This window comes from Dasypus novemcinctus, chromosome 21, assembly GCF_030445035.2.
Source record: "Dasypus novemcinctus isolate mDasNov1 chromosome 21, mDasNov1.1.hap2, whole genome shotgun sequence".
Classification (NCBI taxonomy): domain Eukaryota; kingdom Metazoa; phylum Chordata; class Mammalia; order Cingulata; family Dasypodidae; genus Dasypus; species Dasypus novemcinctus.
Window position 1 is genome coordinate 35,223,656 of NC_080693.1, and position 24,359 is coordinate 35,248,014.

Consider the following 24,359-nt stretch of genomic DNA (forward strand, 5'->3'; position numbering starts at 1 on the left):
TTATGTTTTCTGCCTGTCTGTCCTACCTGTCATCACCCTTAAAGGGACCCTGCCTCAGATCCTGGTCCCACAAGCGGGGAGGTCCCCTTTAAAGATGTCTCAACCGCAGGTACTCAGTCCCCAGGGGAACTCAAGAGAGGGGAGATGTTGGAGAAGAGAGCCAAGGTGGGTTGGGGAAAATGGGAGGGTGGGGGTGTAGTTTTGTGGGTGGCAAGGCAGTTTGGCATGGTCAGATTCTGCAAGAGCCCCTGCACTTGGTGACTCCAAAACCAAGGCATTAAACAGGAGCTAGTATGAGACCTCGGCATTCTGGTCTAGAAGTTTTAACCTAAGGAGTCAGGGCTGTCTTTGATTCCTTGGGTTTGTTTGCTATCATTGTCCTCTCCAGTTTCTCTGGGAGAAGTCTTACCTAGTAGCCTGAGCTGGGCAATGGGCAATTCACTTATTTATTCAAGTATCACCTGGTTCCCTGCTCTGTGCCAGGCCTCTGCTAGTCTTGGGAACACAGCAGTCACAGGGCAGATAGGGCATCTGCCTCTTAGAGCTTAGAGTTTAATGCAGAGCAAGTTGTTGATTCAAATCTCTGGGGAACATGATAGTGGCAAATCCAGTCCCTAGCCCCAGCCATGCCACTTCTAGTTGTGTGATGATGATCACATTCTCTACAACTGCAGTTCATCAGAAGACTAGTCTGCATTATCTTAATTCCAAGGTCCTGAAAACCCTGTCATACAAAACACATCTCTTCCTTTTCCTAGATCTTTTGAGAAACTTTCTTCTCTGGGAATTTCTTCCTGAAGACAATCTATTCCTTAGATAGAGAGCACCTCTGCTTGTATCCTAGCCCCGTTGGAATAAATGCTATCTATTGTTTGTGTATCAGGAGTTTGCCTGGGGGTGGGGGAGAAAGGATGCATCCATTTATTTCACCTATGTTCCATCCCAGTCTCATCCCACAGCATCTACAGGTGAACCCTGAATACCCAGTGAGGCTAAATAGGAAAGTTCTCTTAGAATGGGAGGTCAGTTCTAGGCTTCCACCTACCCCTCTGGCTTTGTCTCCACACACTCTGCTCCACCTCCCCAATGAGCCTCTTGAACGCCCCAAGGGCAGAACTTTGTTCCATTTGGTATTTCCAAGGCTAACCACCACGTTGGTAGTCACACCCTAAGTTCCAAACGGGGGTGCTAAATTGTACTGAATTTAGAGCAAGTTCTTGCTTCTGTCAAATCACCTGATCAGGAAGGCCCTTTCCCCTGCCTGCTGAGCATCTCCAGGAGGCAAAGCCTGCTACATAGTTTACAGCTGAAGGAGTCACACACCCGATTCGCCCCTCACAGGAAAGCTTCCCTATCTTTCTCCCACTCCTAGCCCTCACCTAGAGAGCATGCGCACAGGCACACACTTGACTAGGTACCTAGATATTTATTCAAGCACACACCTTGGCAGAGACCACAGACTTGACTACTCACCTAGATGGGACTCTAAGCTCGCATACACGCACACCTACAAGATGTTCACATGGGCACGCACGCAACCTAAAGGGCCATCCCAGGGCTCGTGGGCACGCACCTAGTAGTCATTCACACAGACCGTGCAGATGCATGTACATCCCTAGAGGGCACACCCAGGGAGCCGGTCTGCACGCGTGCAGCTGGAAGTTCACACAGGCACACCTCAGAGAACGCGGACGCACGCCTAGGGGGCGCTCGCCGGGCCTACACGCGCACGCTTGCACACACTCCCGGAGGCCGAGGCGCGCCTGGCGCCCTTCCAGGCCGGTGCGTTGCTGATCGCGAGCCTCCGCGCGGGGACCCAGGACCGCGCCCGGCCTGCGCCAGAGCTCAGAGCGGCTGCGGGCATGGAGGCGCTGCTGCTGGGCGCGGGGTTGCTGCTGGGCGTCTACGTGCTTGTCTACTACAACTTGGTGAAGGCCCCGCCGTGCGGCGGCCTCGCCAACCTGAGGGGCCGCACGGCCGTGGTCACCGGTGAGTCCGGGCGGGCGGGCGAGACCCCGGGCGGCCAGGGCGGCGGGGATGGCCCGCCCCGCTCAACTCCGCTCCCGCCGCCGCCCGCAGGCGCCAACAGCGGCATCGGGAAGATGACGGCGCTGGAGCTGGCGCGCAGGGGAGCGCGCGTGGTGCTGGCCTGCCGCTGCCGCGAGCGCGGCGAGGCGGCCGCCTTCGACCTCCGCCAGGTGAGGGCGGACGGGGGTGGACGCGGCGGCGAGCGGTGAGCCGAGCGCCCTCGGGACGCAGCGGGTGGCGAGCAAAGCGGGTCTGGGGATCCGGTCTCTGAGAGGAGAGTGCGGCTCTGTTGCTTAAGTGCAGAAGAGGGGGTGCATAGGTCACACAGTAAAGGGGCTCCAGGCCTAAACTTCCTGAAGGAAGTGCCTGCAGTTCCAAGATGTTGAAGCGCCAATAGGAGTTGGGTTAATGAAGGACAGTGGGGAGCAAAGGTTCCTGACCCAGGAGAGCTGTTCTATTTTCTGAGAATCTGTATCAAGAGTTTAATGAGGCTGGGAAGAGGGGCAAAAGAAGTGGCTGCAGACTCCGAGCCAAGGTGAGGCTCTGAGGGCCTTGTAGAGCTTACAGAGGAGTTGGATTTTATAGGATGTAAGGGTCCTCAGCAGGGTCCCTGGACCAAGTCAGAATAGCCTTTTGGAACTAACCTCTGGGTGGCTGTGTGAAGGGGCAATGAAGGATGGAAGGGGACCAACGAGAAGTCGGTTGCAGGTTTTAGGGTAGCTGATAATGGGCAGAAGGAATGATAATAGTAGAAGCAAGTACATACCAGTGTTGACTGTGCTGGGCACTGTTCTAAGTGCTGTATATTTATATTTTAATCCTCACAACAACTCCATGAAATGGGTCCTATTATTATTCCCATTTTACAGTGAGAGAACTGAGGCCCGTGGAGATTATCTTGCCAAGGTCACACTCCAGTAACGGGCAAGGTCCAGATTTTCATCCTGAGTCCACACCCTTATCCACTATACTCAAAGGCATAGGGGCAGATTTTAGTAATAGAAGGTAGATTCTCAGAATTTGGTGCCTGGGACAAGGGAAGAAGAGGGAGGGAGCCAGTGTCAAGCCCAACCCTTGCCACTCCACAGGCGAGTGGGAACAACGAGGTCATCTTCATGGCCTTGGACTTGGCCAGTCTGGCCTCTGTGCGGGCCTTTGCCACTGCCTTCCTGAACTCTGAGCCACGCCTGGACATCCTCATCCACAATGCTGGTGAGAGGCAGTAAGCCCTGCGGGGGGTGGGGGGAGTCAGGGGGCAGCTTCCCCCTCCAGCCTGGCCAGGGGCCAGTGTACCTGTGGGAAGGATGCCCCCTGCTCCCATCTTACAGATGGGGACTCCCTCTAGAGCAGTTGCTCACGCCTAGCCCCTGCCCCAGGGATCAGTTCCTGCGGCCGGACCCGCAAGCCCTTTAACCTGCTGCTGCGTGTGAACCACATCGGCCCCTTCCTGCTGACACAGCTGCTGCTGCCTCGGCTGAAGACATGTGTCCCCAGCCGTGTGGTGGTGGTATCCTCAGCAGCCCACCGGCGTGGGCATCTTGACTTCACACGCCTGGACCGTCCCGTGGTGGGCTGGCAACAGGAGCTGCGGGCATATGCCGACAGTAAACTGGCCAACGTGCTGTTTGCCCGGGAGCTTGCCACCCAGCTGGAGGGCACTGGCGTCACCTGCTATGCGGCCCACCCAGGTAAGGCCTGGCTTTTACCCCTCCATCCTTGTCCCACCCTATGCTTCCCCAGCCACTCACTGAGCCACGGGATCTCAGAGCAGGAAGGAAGCATGGCCTATGGAGAGACTTGTCCCTCTGCTGATCTTGGAACTGGGTCTCCTAATCTGGGTTCTACCTCTCGTGCCACAAGCTTGGACACTGACCACTGAGTGCAGTATGGAAGAGGACAAGACCCAGGTCCTCACCCCCGGAGCCATCCAGACTGACAGAACTGACAACAACGATGATGATGATGTTTGTAGCAAGTAATTCTTCAGCCACTCAAGAGACATTTCCTGAGCGCCTATTATGTACCAGGCACTGCAGTGAACAAACCAAAGACCTACCCTCATGGAGTTTACATTCTAGTGTGGGGGAGGGGGAGCCAAACAATAAGTAGACCTATACAATGACAGGTGGAGATAAAGTACTACGTGGAAAGTTAAAACAAGGTAAGGGGAATGCCAAGGGCTGAGAAAGGGGTGCTATTTCATCTATGGTGCCTAAGGAAGTGAGGGAGTGGACCATGTGGCTCCCTGGGGACAAGAGTATTCTGAACAGAGCAAATACCAAGTGCAAAGACCCTGAGGCAGAAGTGCCTGGTATGCTTAAAGAAGAGCAGGGAGCCTGGAATGGCTAGAAAAGAACGAGGCACCAAGTGGCAAGAGATGCCTTGGGCCCTGTAAGGTCTGGAGGTCTGCAGCAAGCACTTTGGATTTTACTCTCAGGTAATCGGTGATTAAGACCCATCCCTGCCTTCAGGAAACAGGTTACACTGGGATAACAAGATCTGCCCTACTTATGTTACCACACTGCATTTTACGTAGTCATCGCCTAGTTCATTAATAATTAGATGATAAGAATTATAATCACCACCAACCTTTATGAAGCTTTTATTACACTATATATCCCTAATGTCCAAAACAGTGGCTTGTACACAAGAGGTGCTTAATAAATGCTTGCTGGTTAAACAAAGGAGTAGGGCTTGAGCTAGAAACAATGGAGAGACTGAATTATTTCAGGCAGGGGCATAGCATGAGCAAAATCTGGGAGGTAGGAGTGTACAAGGAGTTTGGATGGCGGGGAAGAGGCTTCCTGTAGGAAATCCTCCACAAAGTCACTGTGTGGGGGCCCAGAACGCGTGGTAGGTTCCACCCTGGCTTCCCTGGAATTGCCTCTGTCCCTCACTCCCCTATTAGCCCTTTCCCACTGCCCTTATCCTGGGTCCTCATCCGAATCCTTCTTTTCTTCCTGCCCACAGGACCTGTGAACTCGGAACTGTTCCTGCGCCACGTTCCTGGATGGCTGCGCCCACTTTTGCGCCCACTGGCTTGGCTGGTACTACGGGCGCCCAGAGGGGGTGCCCAGACGCCCCTGTATTGTGCTCTACAGGAGGGAATTGAGCCCCTCACCGGGAGATACTTTGCCAACTGCCGTGTAGAAGAGGTGATCCCCGCTGCCCGAGATGACCGGGCAGCCCGCCGACTGTGGGAAGCCAGCAACAGGCTGGCAGGGCTGGGGCCAGGGGAGGAGGCCGGAACCAAAGAAGACACCCGGCCTGAGGACCCAGGAGCCCCATCTTCTCTGGGCAGTCCCCACCCTGAGGGGCCCACCATTTCTGAACCCTATCCCCGCCCTCAGAGCTCACCAGACTTATCTCGGTTTACACGCCGAATTCGGGTTACAGCTGAGCCTGAGAGCCACGTCTCCTAATGCCCAGCCTGGGGTGCTTTTCTTGGCACTCTGTGGCCTTTGAAAGCCCTGCCTGTGTGCCAGGCCATGCCGTGGGCATGGAGGGAGTTGACATTTTTACTTCCATGGTCCCTTTCTGGGGCCTCCAGCTGTGTCCTGGGTAGCCATTTTCCTGGTGCAAGGAAATAGTGGGTGATTGCTTCTTCCCGAGGGTTACAGTAACCCCAGGCTGAGGGGAGGGAGAGTGATGTGCCAGGCACGGGCTTTGGGGAATTTGAATTTCCAGGCCCCACCCTCAAATTCTGTTCAGCTCTGGGAACAGAGCCTGGGAATTTGTAATTTGACACACTGCCAGCACGGAGATTTACTGAACTGGGCCCTTTGCGACCATACAGCTGGGTAGTTACAATCACCCCCATTTTACAGGGGAGTATTAGGTTCCAGAGGCAAAGGACTGACTCAAGATCTCACAGCTAGTAAGCGCAGGGGCTCTGGCTGCGAGGCGGGTGCTGTTAGGTGTGTGCTGGGAGGTGAGGCAGGGCAGTTGTCACCGCAGTGGGCGGTGAGAGCAGGGGGAGCCTTTTCCGGGCGCCCTACGGCCGGGGCCCGCCATCCGGACGTCCTTTGGATAAAGCCGAAACTCGCCCGTTCCTGCCTCACTCAACATGCCGGCCCCGCCCTCCGCCGCCACACTTCCGGCGGGGCTGCGACCGCGGAGGGGCGCGAGCGGGCGGCCGCTGGGGGTGGCGGGATAGGTTGGGCGCGGCCGAGGCGGTGCGGGCGGGCGCGGGGTGCGGGTTGCGGGTCCGCTGCTCCTCTCCAGCTTTCTGCGGTCCCCGAGGACCCTCTGTCCCGCCGGCGCCATGGGCAATTGCCACACGGTGGGGCCCAATGAGGCGCTGGTGGTTTCAGGTGAGGGGACAGCGAGGGAGGTGGGTGCTGAGGAGGATGTTTCGGGGTGGGGGGCTGTGCCTGGGAAGGTGGGTGAGGAGGGGGCTCGGAGTGGGTGCAAGGCTGTGTCTGGAAAGGGGCTGCGAGGGTGGAGGGCAGTGCGAGGGGGGCGGGGGACGAGGTGGGGCGACGTTCCCCCGAGGGCCGGGAGCGCTGTGTGTCGGGCCTGAGTACTGCACTCTGCAGGGCACCCGCCCCGGGCCGCACCCGAGAGGCGCCTTCCCGGGAAAGACCCCCTACACACTCCGGGCTCCGCGCCCCACTTGGGCACCCACCAAGCGCTCCCCCTCCCACTGCGTGCTTCCCGTGTTTATCTCCTCCTTTCTCCGCCTCCTTCCTAGGCAGAACCTTCCCTCCACGCCACCAAGGGTTTGGGGGCCCCCAACTGAAGTCCTGGGGTTCCGGAGGGAGGGAATCCGTGGTTCTGGGAACATAGCGGTTCGCCTGGATTCCAGCGCCCGCGACTGGGGGGGTGGGTGGAGCGGCTCTGCAGGGCAGGTGTCTGTTTGTGGGAGAGCCCCGTTTTACGGGCGGGTCCTTTCTTGGAGCACAGGCAGAGCCGTGAATTCCGAGCAGGCTGGGCCTCGCCAAGGCTTCCTGGCATCGCCCGCCCTGTGGATGTGTGTGTGGCCTCTACAGGTTGGGAAACCGGGCTCTGGGTGATGCAGCTCCCGGTTGCAAAACGCTGTGGGCCAGAATTTCTATAAAGGTGGGGCTTGGGGATTGCAGAATGGGGAGGGGGTGTGAAGGTGGGGAGGAGACTTGTCTTAAAGCTGCTATTTAGACCAGCTTTTGCAGCGGGCAGTTTGTGCGCTTCCCTTGGCTGGGGAGGAGCCCTGCAGCCTGACAGCTCCTAGGCCTGTAGCTGCAGGAATCCCTAATGTCTTACTTCCCATTGTCGATGCCAGTTTTCAGCCTGTGTGCAGAATTCTCAGGGCTGACTTCTGAAGTGGGGATAAGGTGGGTTGACCAGGGCTTGTAGTTGCCCACCTCTAGGGAGGTGTAAAGATCCACTGGAAACTCTCATCCCAAAGCATGGCCTCTGGCCCAGTTTGGATCCCAAAATCAATTTCTCCACTGGAACAGGAAATCCCCACTTCCCTGAAGGCCAGAGACAACCTTGGGGTCCTGAAGGAGACCCCTGGAGAGCGCCAAACTTGCTCCTCTAAGCCTGGGCGAGTCTCCTAGCCCCCATCCCTAGAGAAGGCTTTTAGAAACCGGATTGGGCACTACCGTTTGTTTTTCTCATGGAGTTTCTGAAAGTCCAGACTGGACCGATAGGACAGAAGCTGTAATTCTGGCTGGGGCAAGTCCTGGGCCTGAAGGGTGATTCGAGCTCCTGAGCTGGGCAGCTCTGTACTTTCCATTTCTCTGGACCTTGCCTGTCAGGTCAGAGGCCAGTGCAGTGCTAGCATAGACACTGTTTTGGGGTGGGAAGAGGAGGCCCTGGCTGAGATTTGAGGGTGCTTGGGTCAGGGAAGGGTGAGAGAGGAGAGAAAGGGATAATGCCTAGCATACTGGTACGGGGTGGGGGGTTGAGATGAACAAGCTGAAATGCAGCTTCCTCTTGTGAGTAGACTCAGAAGAGCACAGCAGCTATTCCCATCCTGCCCGCACCTGTCCGCCTTGTTACGTGGGCCTATGTCTACGTCCAGAGGCATCTTTCAGCCCCGGTTTCAGAAGGAGGATGCTCAGTCTCATGCTCATTTTTTCTACCTGGAAAGTTTTGAGGTTCTTATGGTCTAACGTCCCTCCATCATTTCGTAACTTAAAACCTTTCCCTCTAGTTCTACTTTCAGTAAGGGCAATCCAAATACCACACCTTTCACTCATTGTGAAAGGTTCACCATGTCAAAGGTTCTTCATGTCAAAGGTTCTTAACCTGGGGTTAGTGGGTAGAATTTAGAATTTGGAAAAACAAATTATGTTTTTATTTTCTCTAATCTTAAATGAAATTTAGCATCTCCTAAGATTATGCATATCTCAACAAATCATAATGATATTGGCAGATACTATCTTACCACCTTGCAGTTGTTGCAGCTACTTTGCATCATCACTACTTTGAAAAGGCAGATATCAGATCTGCTGCTGGATTTTATTATTGAATGTGTCAATAAAGAATCACATATTACTAGAGCACACATTTGGTTGCTGTAATATTTTGATAACTTTCAATATAATTTGTGTTTTATTTCTTGTATTTGCTGCCTTTATGAACATTGTGAGAAGGGGGCCTTGGCCACTGCTAAACTACTAAAGGGGGTTGTGGCTCAAAAAAAGTCTAAACTTCTTATTGTCATCTTCTTGACTAGAAGGAAGAAGAAAGTGGAAGGGGGCAGGAAGGGGAGGGATTGTTCCTGGGAGGGCAGAGTGGGCAGCCTGTATACCTGCAAGGGCTGCGAGAGTTGGATGGAGGTGATCTTGTATTTTGTGGTTTTTTAGTTTGCAAGGGAAAGCAAATTGGGTTAGAAAAGTGAGATCAAATTAGGAAGAAATGTCCTGGTTTCAAGACATGTGAAAGCTAGGGAAGTCAATGAAGCGGTGCCAAGAGAAGCCTCTGTTAGAGCAGCGTTCATCAGGCTGAGAGTGACCAGGAAGCTGGGAGGAAGATGCTTTCCAGGGGAGGAGGCTGCTGGGGACAGGGCTGCCTGGCAGTCCAGCTGCCTGTTGCTAACCCTGGGAACCTGGTCATATTTCCCTTAGCCAAGGCCCAACTTGAGCTGTGGCAAAGTCACAGAGTAAGTTAAAAATGAAGGAAGCGTAGACCCTGGCCTTGCCATCTCATCCCACCATTCCTCCCATATGTGTTGAGAAACCCCCTAGAGCTGGCTGAGGCAGCCATGCCCTGGCCTCCAGCAGGCCAGAAGAGTAGAACAAGCTGTGATTTTTGACCCTCTTCCAGTTTCACATGATCCTTGATGGTTCGGGTTTCAGACTGACTGCTTGTCCTCAGAGGCCTCCCCAGCCCCTACCTCCCAGGGCCAACAGGCCTGCATGGCTTGTCCTGAGCAGCAGCCTGTGGACAGGTTTTTCCATTCCAGAGAAACGGAGACCTAAGTCTTCCTCTTCCTGCCCCTGCCCCCACCGTGGTACTGCTCTTTGCTCCCTGCGCCTCTGACTTGGCTACTTGCACACTGTACCCTGTAGACCCTGGAATCAGTTTGGCCACCCAGTGAGCAGTCTCAGGAGCCAGCTCTCCAAACTTCCAGGCCCATCCCCTTCCTGGATCTCATCCCCAGTTGGCTGTTCTCTCCATTGTTTCTGTTCACCGCCCCCCCAAACCAGGACTCCAGAGCTGTACTGCCCGATATGTTACCCACTAACCACATGAGGCTATAAAATTTAAACTAATCAAAATTAAAAGTTCAGTTTCTCAGTCATACCAGTCACATTTCACGTGCACAGAAGCCGCATGTGGCCATCTATCAAACAATACCGACGTAGAATATTTCCATCACAGGCGGTTCTCTTGGACAGCACTGCTCCACAAGTTAGCCCAGATGCTTTTTGTTTCCACCCCACACATTAGCCAAGAGATTACAAGAGGTGCCTACCCGGTCTCCTTGACCGCCAGCATCTTCCTTCTTATGCAATATGGTGTTTCTGAAATGTAGATCTAACCTGTTGCTCCCCCCCTTAAAACCCTGCTTGCTCCCTGTTACACTCAGAGTGAAGCCCTAGCTCCTTGGCTAATACCTCGGCCACCCTGTGATCTGCTTTCTGCCCCTCCACCCAGCTTTGTCCCCTGCCATGGTCCTCAGAGATGCTGTTACCCAGCTACATAAAACTATCCCAGCCCCTTGACCCTGGGAGGCACACACTCAAGTTTTCCTGGAAACCCAAGTTTGTGAACTCGGAAATGGTAGCACCCACTAGCTTTTTCCCAAATCACCCGTCCTTCAAATGATGTTTCCTGTGCATTTCTCTGCACTGCTAATTAACTGCCTCTCCAGCTTTTATTAACATTTCCTTGAACTTGAATAATTTTGGCATTAACAGAAGGGTTCACTATAGGAATTTCAGGAGCTGATTTTTCTCGTTTCAGTATAGGGAGTGTGCCGGAAATGCTCACAATGGGGCTCTGGGTCATGGCTGAAGTGGACATGCTATTTAGTTCATATAGAGTTTCTGGGACCACTTCCTTTGTAGACCTTTTCCCCTTCTCTTCACTTCTCCTTTTGGCGTCATCAGTCGGTTTTTGTCTTGAGGTCTTTCCTTCCCCATCCCTGCCTACAAAGAGGAACATGGTCACCTTGCAAGCTCGGAGTAGAGAGCCCGCCTCAGTGGGAGTAGATCCGCCTTGGCTGGAGGCTCCCGCGCTCCCACCAGCCCCCCACTAGCTCATCCCCTGCCCCCCTCTGTTTGCACACACCTTGATAATAGGCAAATCACCTGGTGTTACAATCTGGATAAGGCCCACCTCCTTCAAGAGAAGAATTATCTCTTTATATCCCTAGCACATTAAAATACTCTCTACTTTTTTGTTGAACAAATTAATGAACAGTTGAATGGAAAATGGAAGTTTCCCCTGCCCACCCCTGCCCACTGACGTGTTTGTTCTCTGGAAGCACTTAGATTCAGAGCCAGTCACTGGATAGTATTCCTTCTTTTCATGCAAAGTTCTTGTCTACCAAACTATATTCTTTGTTTTATTTTTTTATACCTAGTCTTCTCCCTCCCTCCCCTCAGAACCTCTTGTGTCCACTGCCTTTATATCAGTGTTACAAGTTCTTCCATTTCTAGAATAATAATAAGTCTACTTTAGTCGATAGTTGCATTCCCGCTTTATGTTTGTTCGTTCTTCAGTCTCGAGGATTTGGGGGTGGTGATGCTTGCTCTGCTTCTGATTGAGAGGGCCCTTAGATCCCATGGGGTAGATAGGTGGAAATGATTCAGGGCTCACCTGGCATATCAACAGCCAGAAATTTTAAGTCTCTGGCATACATATTTAATGGGTATAGTGCTAATTTTAAGTTCAAATAAAAGGGGAATAAGAACCATATGTATCGCAAAATTATGAATGAGTCTAACTCCAATTGGGGGGAACCAAACTATTTCTTTTTTTTTTTTAAGATTTTAAAAATTTATTTCCCCACCCCACCCCTGTTGTCTGTTCTCTGTGTCCATTCACTGTGTGTTCTTCTGTGTCTGCTTGCCTTCTCTCTTTTTTTTTTAAGATTTATTTATTTATTTCTCCCCCCCACCCCAGTTGTCTGCTCTCTGTGTCCATTCGCAGCGTGTTCTTCTGTGACCGCTTCAATCCCTATCAGCGGCACCAGGAATCTGTGTTTCTTTTTGTTGTGTCATCTTGTGTCAGCTCTTCCGTGTGTGCGGCACCATTCTTGGGCAGGCTGCACTTTCTTTTGCACTGGGCGGCTCTCCTTACAGGGCGCATTCCTTGCACATGGGGCTCCCCTACACGGGGGACACCCCTGCGTGGCGGGGCACACTCCTTGCACGTGGGGCTCCCCTATGCGGGGGACACCCCTGTGTGGCAGGGCACTCCTTGTGCACATCAGCACTGAGCATGGGCCAACTCCATACGGGTGAAGGAGGCCCAGGATTTGAACTGCGGACCTCCCATGTGGTAGGCGGATGCCCTATCCATTGGGCCAAGTCCACTTCCCTGCTGTCTTCTATTTAGGTGGCACTGAGAATCAATCCTGGCACCTTCCAGAGTGGGAGAGAGATGCTCAATCTCTTGTGCCACCTCAGCTTCCTGGTCTGCTGTATCTCATTGTCTCTCCTCTGTGTCTCTTTTTGTTGTGTCATCTGGCTGTACCAGCTTCCTGCTCGGGCCAATGCTCCTGTGTGGGCCAGCACTCTACTTGGGCTAGCTTGCCCTACATGCCAGCACTCCACGTGGGTCAGCTCACCATGAAGGCCAGCTTGCCTTCACCAGGAGGCCCCGGGAATCAAACCCTGGGCTTCCCATGTGGTAGACGGAGCCCAATCGCTTGAACCACATCTGCTTCCCCAAACTATATTCTAAGGTCCCTTAGGGCAGAGAGAATATGTCTCCCATTGTGTGTCATTAATGTAGCCGCAGCATTTTCCACCCAGCGGTGGGTGTTGTCAAGTCTCAGAGAGGGGGAGCCAATGTGGCTCAGTGGTTGAATACTGGCTTCCCACAGACAAGGTCCTGGGTTCAATCCCCAGCCTGGGTACCTCAAACACAAACTGAAATAAACAAAAATGGGCTCAACAAAATTGGGAAACGGACTTTGGCCCAGTGGTTAGGGCGTCCGTCTACCATATGGGAGGTCCGCGGTTCAAACCCCGGGCCTCCTTGACCCGTGTGGAGCTGGCCATGCGCAGTGCTGATGCGCGCAAGGAGTGCCGTGCCACGCAAGGGTGTCCCCCGCGTGGGGGAGCCCCACGCGCAAGGAGTGCGCCCGTGAGGAGAGCCGCCCAGCGCGAAAAGAAAGTGCAGCCTGCCCAGGAATGGCGCCGCCCACACTTCCCGTGCCGCTGATGACAACAGAAGCGGACAAAGAAACAAGACGCAGCAAATAGACACCAAGAACAGACAACCAGGGGAAGGGGGGAAATTAAATAAATAAATCTTTAAAAAAAAAAAAAAAAAAAAGTCTCAGAGAGGGGTAAAGGGCCAAAGCTGAGGGATGAGGGGAGACAGTCCCAGGAACCGACTGACCAGCAGTGGTTTGCTTTGCTCCCCAGGGGGCTGCTGTGGTTCTGACTATAAGCAGTACGTGTTTGGCGGCTGGGCCTGGGCCTGGTGGTGTATCTCCGACACTCAAAGGTAAGGGCCTCAGAGCTCGGGGACCTGATGTTCTCGTGGGCAGCGGGGAAAAGTGTTTCAGCATTCCTCCCTATACCCCCAGTCAGCTAGAGCATCTGTCATTTGTCACAGTCCATTCTGGGGAGTGAGGGCCTCCAAAAAAGCAGGCAAAATGGCTTGCACAGCGGTGCAGGAAGTACACTCCTCCCCCTATTTGGGTGTTCTTTTCCACCGGAAACTGGCATTAGTTTCGTCCGAGAGAATTCAGAGTCATGCCAATTTCCTGATTTTAGTTCGTAGTTAATCAGGAGCCTTATTTATACATCCTGTTTGGACTGGGTAGAGGGAGGAAGGAAGTGCTGAAGAGACCGCACACGTACACGCTGACCTGACCTTACCTTATCTGTGCAGGCCCTGGGATGATTCAGGTGGAGATGTGGGTAGAAACCAGCCAGAGATAGCTTGAAAAGATTGGGTGTAGAGTCTGAAGTGGCTGTGACAGCTCTGGGTTGGAGACAAGGGATGGGGACCTAAGGAATTTGTGCTAGGGCCAGGTGAGGCAGGCCTGGACCTCCTAAGCCAGGCTGGAAAGGCTCAGTAGCATCTCCCCAGGAGATGAGGAATGCAGCCACCTTTCCACTGTCACCCCTTCTTGATAATCTGGGGTGCCCAGATTCTCCCAGACCAGGACCCAGGCAAAAAGGACAGCATAGCAGTGAAGGCATGGGCATGTTGCTGGGACAAGGGCGGTGTCATCCTGCAGGGGAAGCGACGGAGAGTCCAATGGAAATCCCCCTCTACCCCAGTCCCCACCAGTCACTGGATAGAAATCCCGGGAGGCTGAGTGTGCCTGCCAGGGTGGTGGGTTGAGAAGCATGTCACGACTTTTTACCTTCACTGATTTCCCAGTAACACCCTCTGCTCTCCCATCTCTCCCCTCACTTTCTCCTGCCTGAGTTGAGGGATCCTGGGGAAGGTTTCTGGTCTGAAGCCAAAAGTGTCAGAGAATAAGCAATACCAGCCACATCTTCCACTCAGGGAGCTCCTAGATACTCCTTGGTGGGCCAGGAGTCTGCCCAAAGCCTGTGGGGAGCCCTCTTCAGACACACTGCCACCTCCCGCATCCCCTCACACAATCCCCAAACAGCAGAGAATCTTGTCCGAACACCTCGACTTGCAACTAGGCCCAGACCTGGGACTCGCCCAGATGTTTGGGCTCCCAATGCTGGGGCAACAGTCTTGCAACCCCTTCTCCACGTTCTTGGTCTCCTCCATTGCCCCCTCTTCACTCCCAGGAGCAGAGCCCCAGGACAGCAGGGAGGGACCACCAAGCCTCTCTGACTGCAGGTTTGGAAGGCCGTGTCCCTGGTGCTAGGAAACTGATCCCAGGCCCCGTCTCAGCGTCCTTCCTCTGGTCCCGCTCACTGGGTCATCTGAGCCTGCAGTCCCTCCCCCTCTTGGGCCCTTTTCTACGGGGCAGCCCTTTCCCCCCACCCTTCACCTGCTTGGGGGCCCTTGATGTGCTCCACAGGCTGGCAGGAGCCTCTCAGGTCAGAGTAAGGCCTCTAACCCAGCGTGGATGCTCAGCCTTGCCTTTCCAGGTGCTCTCAACAGCTACCCTGTGTCACCCACCATCAGGGTCAGCCCTTCTTCCTCTAGGCTCAGTGAAATCCTTCCTGCTACACTTTGCTGCCACGTCCTGTACTGTCACAAGGCCCTAATGCGGGCAGCTCACTCTCTCTTCCCAGAACCATTCCTCCACCTCTGGCCTCTTGGCATCTGAGCTGCAGCCTCCCACCTTCCCTGCCTCCTTCCTTACCTCCCTGCCTCTCCTGTTTCCTCCATCCTCCTTCCCCAGAAGAGAGCTTGGTGGGTTCCTGTCTGAGCTGGGTGGAGAGTTCTCTCAGGCCCAAGGGCGCTAGTGTTAGGGGCCTGAAAGGAGGCAACCTCTGCATGTCTGCATGCATGGCCAGAGCCAGGGCTGGCACAGCGCATGGGGCCCCTCCCAGAGTTGAGGTGGAATTCCGCAATTCCACTGCTCCCTAGTCCCTACTCCCCCCAGTCTGCCTGCTGCTGCCTCTTCAGCCTCAGCCTCTGTGCTCCCCTCATCTGGTTTGTCTAAGGAAACCTTCCATGCTGTCCACAGCCTGGCTATTACCTAGCCCACCACCCTACACACACACACTGCGCACTGCCCTTGGGAGGCCCGAGTACCCAGTAGCTTCGAGGTGCCTCCTTTACTTTTTAAAAGTATTTTATTTTATTTTAGGAGGCACTGGGGATTGAGCCCAGGACCTTGTCATACATGTGAAGCAGGTGCTCAGCCACTGAGCTACACCATCTCTCGTCCTTTTCTTTGTCCCAGTTGTCCTTGTGAATAGTCTTGCAGGTGCAAACTTTCTTCTCCTGCCTTCCATGACACCCTCCTCCCCACCAAATCAGAAAATCCAAAAGTTTCTTTGAGGTTTTCTGGCCCTAAATTGCCTTCTTAGCAATGTGTAGCACAAGCCTTGAGGGTTTGTGCCCTGAGCAGGATTCCGTATTTGCTGTGGCCAATTAGTTCCCAGAGTGACCTCTCTCTCCCAATTTCTGGACATGCAGGTTTGCCTGTGTTTGGAGGGTGGAACTGAGGCAGAGTCCCCAAGATTGTGCCAGGAATCTCCTGGGAAAGTGAGGTGGGCCACCCGGGTGCCTGCTCACCTGTCCTCCTGGCCCAGGTCATGGACCCAGGGCATCAGCAGGCCTCTCCCCAGCCCAGCAGCTCCTCATTAGAAGGACACCCGGGCTGGAGAGGAGACTCAGAACCTCAGACCTCTCCCCGATAGCCTGGGCTGAGCTGGCAGTGGGAGATTGAAGTCTTGAGAGCATCCCACCCCGCCCCCAGGCATCAGGCATCTGTGCTTGTCTGGTAACCACTGTGTGTGTTTGCTGTGTCCCTCCTCCCCCTTCCTGCCCCTACCTCTCCCTACCCCCTGGCTGCTCCTCAGACTGTCTCTGGAGGTTATGACCATCCTGTGTCGCTGTGAGAATATTGAGACGTCGGAGGGGGTCCCGCTATTCGTTACGGGGGTTGCACAGGTAATAACCCACCTGCTTCCTCCTCTGTGTCTAACCTTCTCTCTTCCTGCCCCTTCCGGGACCTGGCAGGCAGGAGCCAGATGGACTCGCCTCGTGAGAGGGTGCCCCTTCCCTCTGCTCCCACCCTCTGCTGCTTGGGCACAAAGGCGGCCACAGGCAGGAGGGATCCTGGTAGATCCCCAGACCCCTCACCTTGCTACCGGGTCTGCAAGTGGGGAAAGAGCGAGGGATTCTGGATTTCTTTAGAGGCCAAGCCTGAACTGGAAACAAGCAGAGGCAGAGGAGATGTATTAATAGAAGACACAGTCCTCTCTGTGGCCCAGGCACCAGGCTGGCCCCTTTTTGAGCCCAGTGCTTCTCTGCCAGCTCTAACCCTCCTTCCTGCAAGGCCAGAAGATGGGTCCCATGAGACGCTCTTTTCACCCAGCCCCTTGGCTCCCTCTACAGCTTCTGAGGGTAATCTCCTTGACAGGCTTGAGGGAAAGGCCCTTGGCCCTGTTTCATGCTCATAATTCTTTATTAAGAGGCCTTTGAGCAAATCATCTCTGTCAGTGGGCCTCAGTTTCCCCATCTATGAAATGAGAGAATCCTGCCCTCTCTCTGCCTTGTAGGAATTTTAGAAAGGCAAGTAAATGATGTGAGAACACTTTGGGAATAAGGGGAGAAAGTTCCTACAGTTGCGATTATTAATGCTATCTCCTGGTGAAGAGCGCCTGAGCCTCGGGGTCTTGTCCTTCACTACCTCCCAGCCGTAGCCAGTGAAATCTGTTCTGGGGCCAGGGTGTTAGGTGACTCCAAGTGCTTTCCAGGAACGTGCAGGTACCCAGTCTTCATTACTCCATTCACCAGCTCATGCACCTTCTCAGTTCCAGGCACCGGGGATGTGGCAGTGAACATCAAAAGGCTCCTGCCCCTTTGGAGCCTGCATTCCATGAGGTGCCCAGGCCGGAAGAGACCTGAATGTCATCTCATCCATCCCCTTCCGTCTGTCTGAAAGAGCCCTTCCCAGGCAAAAATCCCCCCACGACTCCCTTCCTTGCGCATCCTGCCATCTCTCGCAGGAAAGGCAGCCGTCCCCATCCAGTCAGCCCTTGTGGCTGTGGGAGGCCAGTTTCAGTGCAGAGACCTGAGGAGGAGCTCAGAGCCCCTTGTGGGGAAGGGGAGGGCCCAGGTCTTTCTCAACAGCCCATACGAAGCGGCCTGAGCCCCCTCCAGACCCACTACTATACTTGAAACATCAGCAAATGCCCAGGTCCCTTTAAACTTGGTGATTGTGGGCTCCTGGGGAGGTAGATTGTCTGGGCAGAACGGCTCTTTCAGAGGATTAGAGCTCCTTTGCCAAAAGGTCTGGGTGACCTGCCTGGGCTCAGTACCAGAGGGAGAACCTAGCAGGGATTCCCCGGCAGAGGCGGGGGTGGGAACACTTCCAGTTGGCCAGGCAGGGGGCATGCTCCCAGGATGTGACCAGGCAGTGCTCTCTAGGCAGTCTAGTGGGACATGGCAGCGTGCTGGGCAGATGCAGGGACTAGGAGAGGGCCCCGGGGGTTCAGAGCACATCCACGGACAGCCTACACGGCACACTTCCCAGCCCAGGACACACATCCAGCTCCACTAGGACTCTCTCCCACCCCCTCACCAGCCCCAGACCACCCCCAGCCATTTCCTGCCAACCTCCGTCCCCCACTACTCAAACCAGGCTGATGTGCACGAAGGAAGCAAGTGCACCTGTGTAGCACCTGTCACTCCTTCCCCTAGCACCACCTGCACCCTCCCCGCCCTGCCTCACCTCCTCCTCCCTAACTCCCATACTAATCCAGCACTAAACCCTCGTGGAGAGCCCCCACTGACCGCCTCAGCAGGACCCTCGGCCCTTCCCAGCCATGGCAGTGAGATATTGGACCCTTTCCTCACTCCCCCAGGCCCTGGGCCCCCAGACCCATGCCCCTGTTTTGCGTTTCTTGGCAGGATTTCCCTAGAGATTATGACGTTGCAGCCCCGCTGCGAGGACGTAGAGACGGCCGAGGGGGTAGCTTTAACTGTGACGGGTGTCGCCCAGGTATAGTAACTCAGCAGCCCCCCGCATGTCCACTGAGCTGCCTCGTCCCCCTGCTGGGGTTTGGGGGGAGGAGGAGGGGACGGCAGCCAGGGGCAGTCTCTCTCCAGCGCCCCTGCCCCCGCCCCCCCCCTCCCAAAAAAGGGTCACCATCACTGGAACATGCTCGCCCGGCCCCCTTGGCCACTGGCAGGACTAACCAACAGCCCTTCTCTCCTCAGCGGGCCCACGAGAGACAGAACCAGTGCCGAGGCTCCTGGCTTACTAACGCCCCCACCCATTCTTTGCAGGTGTCGGAAATGCCAAGCCTCAGAATCCAGGCCTCCCCTATTTCCTGGGTTGGGGGAAGGGGTGGGACCCAGAGGCAGCGTGAGGCTGAGGAAGCTCTGGGCTCTGGGAGTCGGAGGCTGCTTTGTAATCCAGCTTGGGGGCTTGGATGAGGGGCTCCCTGCCCTACTCCACCTCTCAACACAGAGGGCAAGGAGGCTCAGCCATGTTATAGGCTTGCCTTTCCCGGCCTGTCTCCTGCCCTGCTAGGCCTCCTTTCTAGTCTGTCTCTGTCCCTACTGCTCATTCTTCTTTTTGCAATTTCTGCCCTTCAGCCTGAGGTCTTCCACTTGTGGGTGTCCCTGGGGAGCCTGCAAGGCAGCAGTTGGCTGGTGAGGGAACAGCAAGCTGGATGGGTGGGGGGACAAGCCCCAAATGCCCAGGAGAGAGGCCGTGTCACAGCCTGGGGCTGCCAGTGAAGATGGAGTTTCTCGGTGTAAGAGTTCTTTATGCAGCTGCCTCCCCACTAGGGGCCTCAGACAGACCCTCTCCCAGCCCCTGCGGCCTCCAGGTCTTGAAAAGGAAGGGAGGGGCCCAGCCACTACCCTCCGCACCTCTGGGTCTGGGGCCTCTGCTGCCCTCCCTCCAGCCCAGCTCAGGCAGGCATTTCTGTGGCACCGGCAGGTGAAGATCATGACAGAGAAGGAGCTCCTGGCCGTGGCCTGTGAGCAGTTCCTGGGCAAGAACGTGCAGGACATCAAGAATGTCGTCCTGCAGACCCTGGAGGGGCACCTGCGCTCCATCCTCGGTGAGGCCCTGCCCAGCCCAGGGACCCCTGTGAGCCTTCCAGGAGCCTTCCAGGGTCCTGACCCACTGAGCCAACCTAGCAAGGGTGCAGGGCTGGGCAGGGAGCCTGTCGGTCCCACCAAGGTTTCAAGCTGACGGGCTGAAGCATTGTCCCTCAAGGAAGTCATTTCAAGACTCCAGGTGATTTGTGTAAAGGTGAGGGCAGTGGGAGAGGCGAGTTGCCAGTTGGGTCAGGCCCCTGGCGCCACTCAGGACACTTTTCCTTCATCCAGCTGGACCCTACAGAAGGGAGGCTCGGGGCTAACTGCTATTAACAAGAAATCCCAGGAAGGCTCAGCCCAGCCTGCATGGCCCTTGCACCCACCCAGACCTCTACTTGCATGCCTCCTCGCTTTCCCAGCTGGCTAGGCCCCTGGGAGCCATTCGTGAATGCTCTACCCCCAGGCACGCTGACTGTGGAGCAGATTTATCAGGACCGGGACCAGTTTGCCAAGCTGGTGCGGGAGGTGGCAGCCCCTGACGTTGGCCGCATGGGCATCGAGATCCTCAGTTTCACCATCAAGGTGTGGTGTCATGGGAAGACTGCAATGTCCCCCTGGGAGATGGCGGCTTGGCGGGAGGGGACCTTTGTGCCTATGGCTGTTTCCAGGGGGTGACTCTTCCCTCCCTCTCCAGGACGTGTATGACAAAGTGGACTATCTGAGTTCTCTGGGCAAGACACAGACAGCCGTGGTGCAGAGAGATGCCGACATTGGCGTGGCTGAGGCAGAGCGGGATGCAGGCATCCGGGTACGTGGGCTCTCCTTCCCACCCCCAGAGGCAGGGAGCTCAGGGTTGGTGGGACCATGGTGCCTCAAGGGACTCGCAACACCTGCCCCTCCTGCTTCCAGGAAGCTGAGTGCAAGAAGGAGATGCTGGACGTGAAGTTCATGGCAGACACCAAAATCGCTGACTCCAAGCGAGCCTTTGAGCTGCAGAAGTCAGCCTTCAGTGAGGAGGTCAACATCAAGGTGAGAGGTTGTAGGGTGACCTGACTGGGTCTCAGGGCCTAAGACCCAGTGTCCAGGCTCTGACATTCTGGCTGCACACCTTCCACAGACAGCTGAGGCCCAGCTGGCCTATGAGCTACAAGGTGCCCGCGAGCAGCAGAAGATCCGGCAGGAGGAGATTGAGATCGAGGTCGTGCAGCGCAAGAAGCAGATTGCGGTGGAGGCGCAGGAGATCCTGCGCACTGACAACGAGCTCATTGCCACAGTGCACCGCCCGGCCGAGGCTGAGGCCCACAGGATACAGCAGATCGCCGAGGGTGAAAAGTGAGTGCTGCCCCAGTGCCAGGATGGGGTGGGGGGCACAGACTTCTCTGCCACCAATGTACTCCCTCCACACTCCTGACACGGCTGGAAGTCACTTCTCTCCCTGACTCGGTTTACTCACTGTGAAATGGGAATAATGACCCTCCCCTGCAGGCTTGTGAGGAAGACTATATGAGATGAAGGAGGCGCGAGAGCCTGGCATGGTGCTTGGCACTGAGGGCACTGGACTAGTCCCCCGTCCTGCCTTGCAATTGGGAGCTGGTGGCCTCTCCTTGGCCGAAGCCAGCAGGCCAGGCACCCCCCTTCACACATGGTCCACCCCAATACCTGCCAGAGCAGAGGGTTTAAGAGTTTGCTTGCTCCCAAGCAAGGCTTGAGGGATTCCTGGTACCTCTCACTGATCCTGCCCGGCTTGGGCTCCCCCAGGGTGAAGCAGGTCCTCTTGGCGCAGGCAGAGGCTGAGAAGATACGCAAAATCGGGGAGGCGGAGGCAGCGGTCATCGAGGCGATGGGCAAGGCAGAGGCCGAGCGGATGAAGCTCAAGGCTGAGGCCTACCAGAAATACGGGGATGCGGCCAAGATGGCCTTGGTGCTAGAGGCCCTGCCCCAGGTGAGGCTTCCACCCCAGTCTGGGGCCCAAGTGCTCTGACCAGTAGAGGCTGCCAGGCCTGGGTTCAAGTCTCCCAGCTTGAGTAGCTGAATAAGGGCCAGAACCCCTCCAGGCATGGTCAATAACTCAGCAACAGACTGACTGGAAGGATTAAATGGAGAGAGCACTTAGCAGGGGGGCAGGACCCCTGTGACAGGCACAGGCTTGGCCCTGGCCCGGTGGGCCCTCTTACAAGGGTTTATGGATAAGAGCCAACCAAGGCTGTTCGGGGGTTGGCCAGGTGGAGGAGGAAGGCGGGGAGCAGCAGACCGGGCGGATGGGACCAGAGCACCAGCCAAGCTCTGCTCCCACCCCACCTCCTAGATCGCTGCCAAAATTGCCGCCCCACTGACCAAAGTCGATGAGATTGTGGTCCTCAGCGGAGACAACAGCAAGGTGACATCAGAGGTGAACCGACTGCTGGCGGAGCTGCCCGCCTCCGTGCACGCCCTCACAGGCGTGGACCTCACCAAGGTATGTACCTCCCTGCGGCAGGGAGTCGCGCGGGCAACCCTTTAGACTGCTGGCCCAGGCCTCACTGGGATCTCCCCATCCTTGCAGATACCCCTGGTCAAGAAGGCCACCGGCGCACAGGCGTGAGGCTCCAGCAGGCCCACAGCCTTCAGCAGCCGCCAGCTCCTCCCTCCAGCACCGATTTTAATACCACAGGGACAATGGGACGTTACTGACTCTGGTGCCTTATTTTGTAGGGACCAGAAGTGCTGTGTGTTCAGGCCATCTCTGTCTCCCTCTTCTTCTCTACTACCCCACACCTGCACTTTCACTGCCACATTCATCTGGTGTTTTCTCTTTCACCTTCATTTTCCTGTTTGTCTCTTCCTCTGTCTTTGTCTTTCCCTCTCCTCCACCCACTACACACAACATGTAGTTTTACCTGAAGACGTTTATTATAATCACTGTCTGCCGGGGGGGTGGCCCTGCTGCTCCTCAGAATCCTGGTGCCTTGAAGTTCTCCGTGCATCTCTCCGTCCTCCCTCCCTGCGGCCCTGACCAGAGCTCAGCACGGCGCCGGGGTTCTGGGGAGGGTGGCCACGCTGCCCTCTTCTGGCCTGGTCTTCCCAGCCCTAAACCCCACCCCAAGTAACCCCCAGCCCCACATGTTCTGGACCATCTAGGTGTGAGCAGCCATGGACTGCAGGGCCCAGGGCCACTGCCCATCACACCCCCCTTTCCCGAGCCCCAGGCCTGATTCACCCCCCTCCAGGGGCACAGAGGCAAGGTCTGCTGTCTGTCACACCTCCCTCAGTTTACTGCTGCCTTAGGAGGCCCCTGCCTGTGCTCAGGGAAGTCTCCTTCATGGGCATGGCCCTGCTGGGTGGGGAGAGGCTTGGTCCCAACTCTGCTAAGCCTTTCTAGAATTAGGGTCTAGTCCTATTGGGGACAGGAAAGTGTGTAGAACCCCTTCCGGCTGGGGCTCCAGTGTCCTGGGAATTGGGCCTTTCTGCTGGCTGTGTGCACAGTTGAGTGCCGCAGACTGGCTGGACACTCCCTACTCCTTGTGCCATCTTTCCTCCTGGCCGGGGTGATAGGGTTTCAACCCTGGGGACACTGCCTGGGCCTCTGTCTCCTTGCTGCAGTGGAGGCAGAAGAGCTCAGGGCCCAAACGTCCTGGCAGGGGTACTGTGGGCATCCTACACTCCCAGTCCCGCACCCCAGCCCTGCCCCAGCCTGTGTAGCTGTTCCTGCATGTGGATGCTGCATGTCTGGGCTGGGGCTTGGATCTGCACTGCCCCACTGCCTGCCCCTTCCGGTATAATAAAGATCTCTTATGCCAACCCCCTGTATTGTGTCTTCTGTGGAAGGAAGAACAAAAGCAAGAACCAACAGGTTCACACATACACACACACACCTATGAGCTTCAAGCCAGGCTCTTTGCCTCTTCTTCCTCGCCCCCTAGCCACTGGGGGGCGCCAGCACACTGGCCGTGCCCTCTCACAGCAGCCAAAGACTGGCCAAGGAGCTGAGGAGATCTGAGCACTGGGACATCCGGCTAGCCGCTAGCCGGGCCAAGCCTGAATTCCGCTCGTTAGAGGACCCACGGTTTGGGCTTAGGAATGTGAACTCTGGAGTCAGGCTGCTTGGGTTTAACTGTCAGCTCTGTTATTACCTGCGTGATCATGGGCAAGTAACTTCATCTTTCTGGGCCTCAATAGTCTTCCTCATTTAAAAAATGTATCTAGTGCTTGCTATGTACCAGGCACTGACCTAGATGCCGAGAGACAGCAGCTAACAAAACAAAGCCCTGGGGAAGCGGATGTGGCTCAAGCAGTTGGCTACCTGCCTACCACATGGGGGGTCCCAGGTTCAGTTCTTGGTATCTTCTAGAGAAGATGAGCAAGACGGTGAGCTGACACAACAAGATGATACAACGAGATGATGCAATGAAGAGACACAACAAGGAAAACACAATGAGAGACATAACAAGCAGGAGTGGAGGTGGGTCAAGCCATTGGGTACCTCCCTCCCATGTAGGAGGTCCCAGATTTGGTTCTTGGCGCCTCCTAAAATAAAGAAGATAAGCAGACAACCAGTGCAAATGCAGGGTTGGGGGCGGGGGGAATAAATTAGTAAGACTTAAAAAAATAAACAAATCCCTGCCTCTGTATAGCCCTTGACCTCCGAAGGGGCAGAAGGAATAAAGGATATTATTGCATTCATGGACATGTATTTGATGAAAGAAGACCTGGAGAATATCATGGAAATTAGCTAGAGAAGCAAACCTAGTCCCTCTTCCAAGCTGGATCTTAAAGTCAAGGTAGACTTCACAAACTATTACAATAAGGAAACCTTCCTTATTCCACACTCAGTCCAGGCAATAAAGACATCTAGATGCAGCACAAACCCAGTGCTGGATTCTGAACACAATGAAGAGTTAAACGAAGATGAATCTCAATCTGATGAGAAACACCAAGACATTGAAAGTGACACTATGACCAAGAAAAAGACAAAACCTTCAAAGCCTTCAAAACTGGAAGAGGACTGTGAGAAGAAGGTGCAAATCTCCAGGCCTCAGTCCCTCCGCCAAAACAGCTATTGAAACGGCAGGAAT

General features: G+C 55.2%; 2 protein-coding genes across 4 annotated transcripts; both read left to right on the forward strand.

The window, feature by feature from the left end:
• The first annotated feature begins 1,761 nt into the window (after positions 1–1,761).
• Positions 1,762–5,783, forward strand: DHRS13 (dehydrogenase/reductase 13). The gene is made up of 5 exons (XM_004454326.4): positions 1,762–1,989; positions 2,080–2,198; positions 3,117–3,240; positions 3,405–3,716; positions 4,999–5,783. Exons 1-5 carry the CDS (start codon positions 1,863–1,865, stop codon positions 5,448–5,450), a joined length of 1,134 nt encoding a protein of 377 aa, XP_004454383.1. The 5' UTR covers positions 1,762–1,862; the 3' UTR covers positions 5,451–5,783.
• A 368-nt stretch (positions 5,784–6,151) lies between these two features.
• On the forward strand, positions 6,152–23,085 carry FLOT2 (flotillin 2). 3 transcript variants are annotated; one of them, XM_071210464.1, is made up of 12 exons: positions 6,152–6,341; positions 13,062–13,143; positions 16,110–16,200; positions 18,166–18,256; positions 19,205–19,328; positions 19,772–19,890; positions 20,003–20,116; positions 20,218–20,337; positions 20,426–20,640; positions 21,067–21,250; positions 21,614–21,763; positions 21,851–23,085. In XM_071210464.1, exons 4-12 carry the CDS (start codon positions 18,182–18,184, stop codon positions 21,887–21,889), a joined length of 1,140 nt encoding a protein of 379 aa, XP_071066565.1. In that variant the 5' UTR covers positions 6,152–6,341; positions 13,062–13,143; positions 16,110–16,200; positions 18,166–18,181; the 3' UTR covers positions 21,890–23,085. The 3 variants fall into 3 exon arrangements, with proteins under 3 accessions (XP_071066565.1, XP_004454380.1, XP_004454381.1); XM_004454323.4 differs by lacking the exon at positions 16,110–16,200; XM_004454324.4 differs by lacking the exon at positions 18,166–18,256 and having other exon boundaries at positions 6,156–6,341.
• Positions 23,086–24,359: the final 1,274 nt, after the last annotated feature.

What these genes read in the sequence shown, in the direction of transcription:
- DHRS13 (XM_004454326.4), top strand. Translation starts at nt 1,863, where the DNA reads ATGGAGGCGCTGCTGCTGGGCGCGGGGTTGCTGCTGGGCGTCTACGTG. An exon ending in CCGCACGGCCGTGGTCACCG is followed by an intron (nt 1,990 to 2,079) that starts GTGAGTCCGGGC and finishes CGCCGCCCGCAG; the next exon opens with GCGCCAACAGCGGCATCGGG. An exon ending in CATCCTCATCCACAATGCTG is followed by an intron (nt 3,241 to 3,404) that starts GTGAGAGGCAGT and finishes CCCCTGCCCCAG; the next exon opens with GGATCAGTTCCTGCGGCCGG.
- FLOT2 (XM_004454323.4), top strand. Translation starts at nt 6,293, where the DNA reads ATGGGCAATTGCCACACGGTGGGGCCCAATGAGGCGCTGGTGGTTTCA. An exon ending in CTGTGACGGGTGTCGCCCAG is followed by an intron (nt 18,257 to 19,204) that starts GTATAGTAACTC and finishes TGGCACCGGCAG; the next exon opens with GTGAAGATCATGACAGAGAA. An exon ending in CAGGCGTGGACCTCACCAAG is followed by an intron (nt 21,764 to 21,850) that starts GTATGTACCTCC and finishes CCATCCTTGCAG; the next exon opens with ATACCCCTGGTCAAGAAGGC.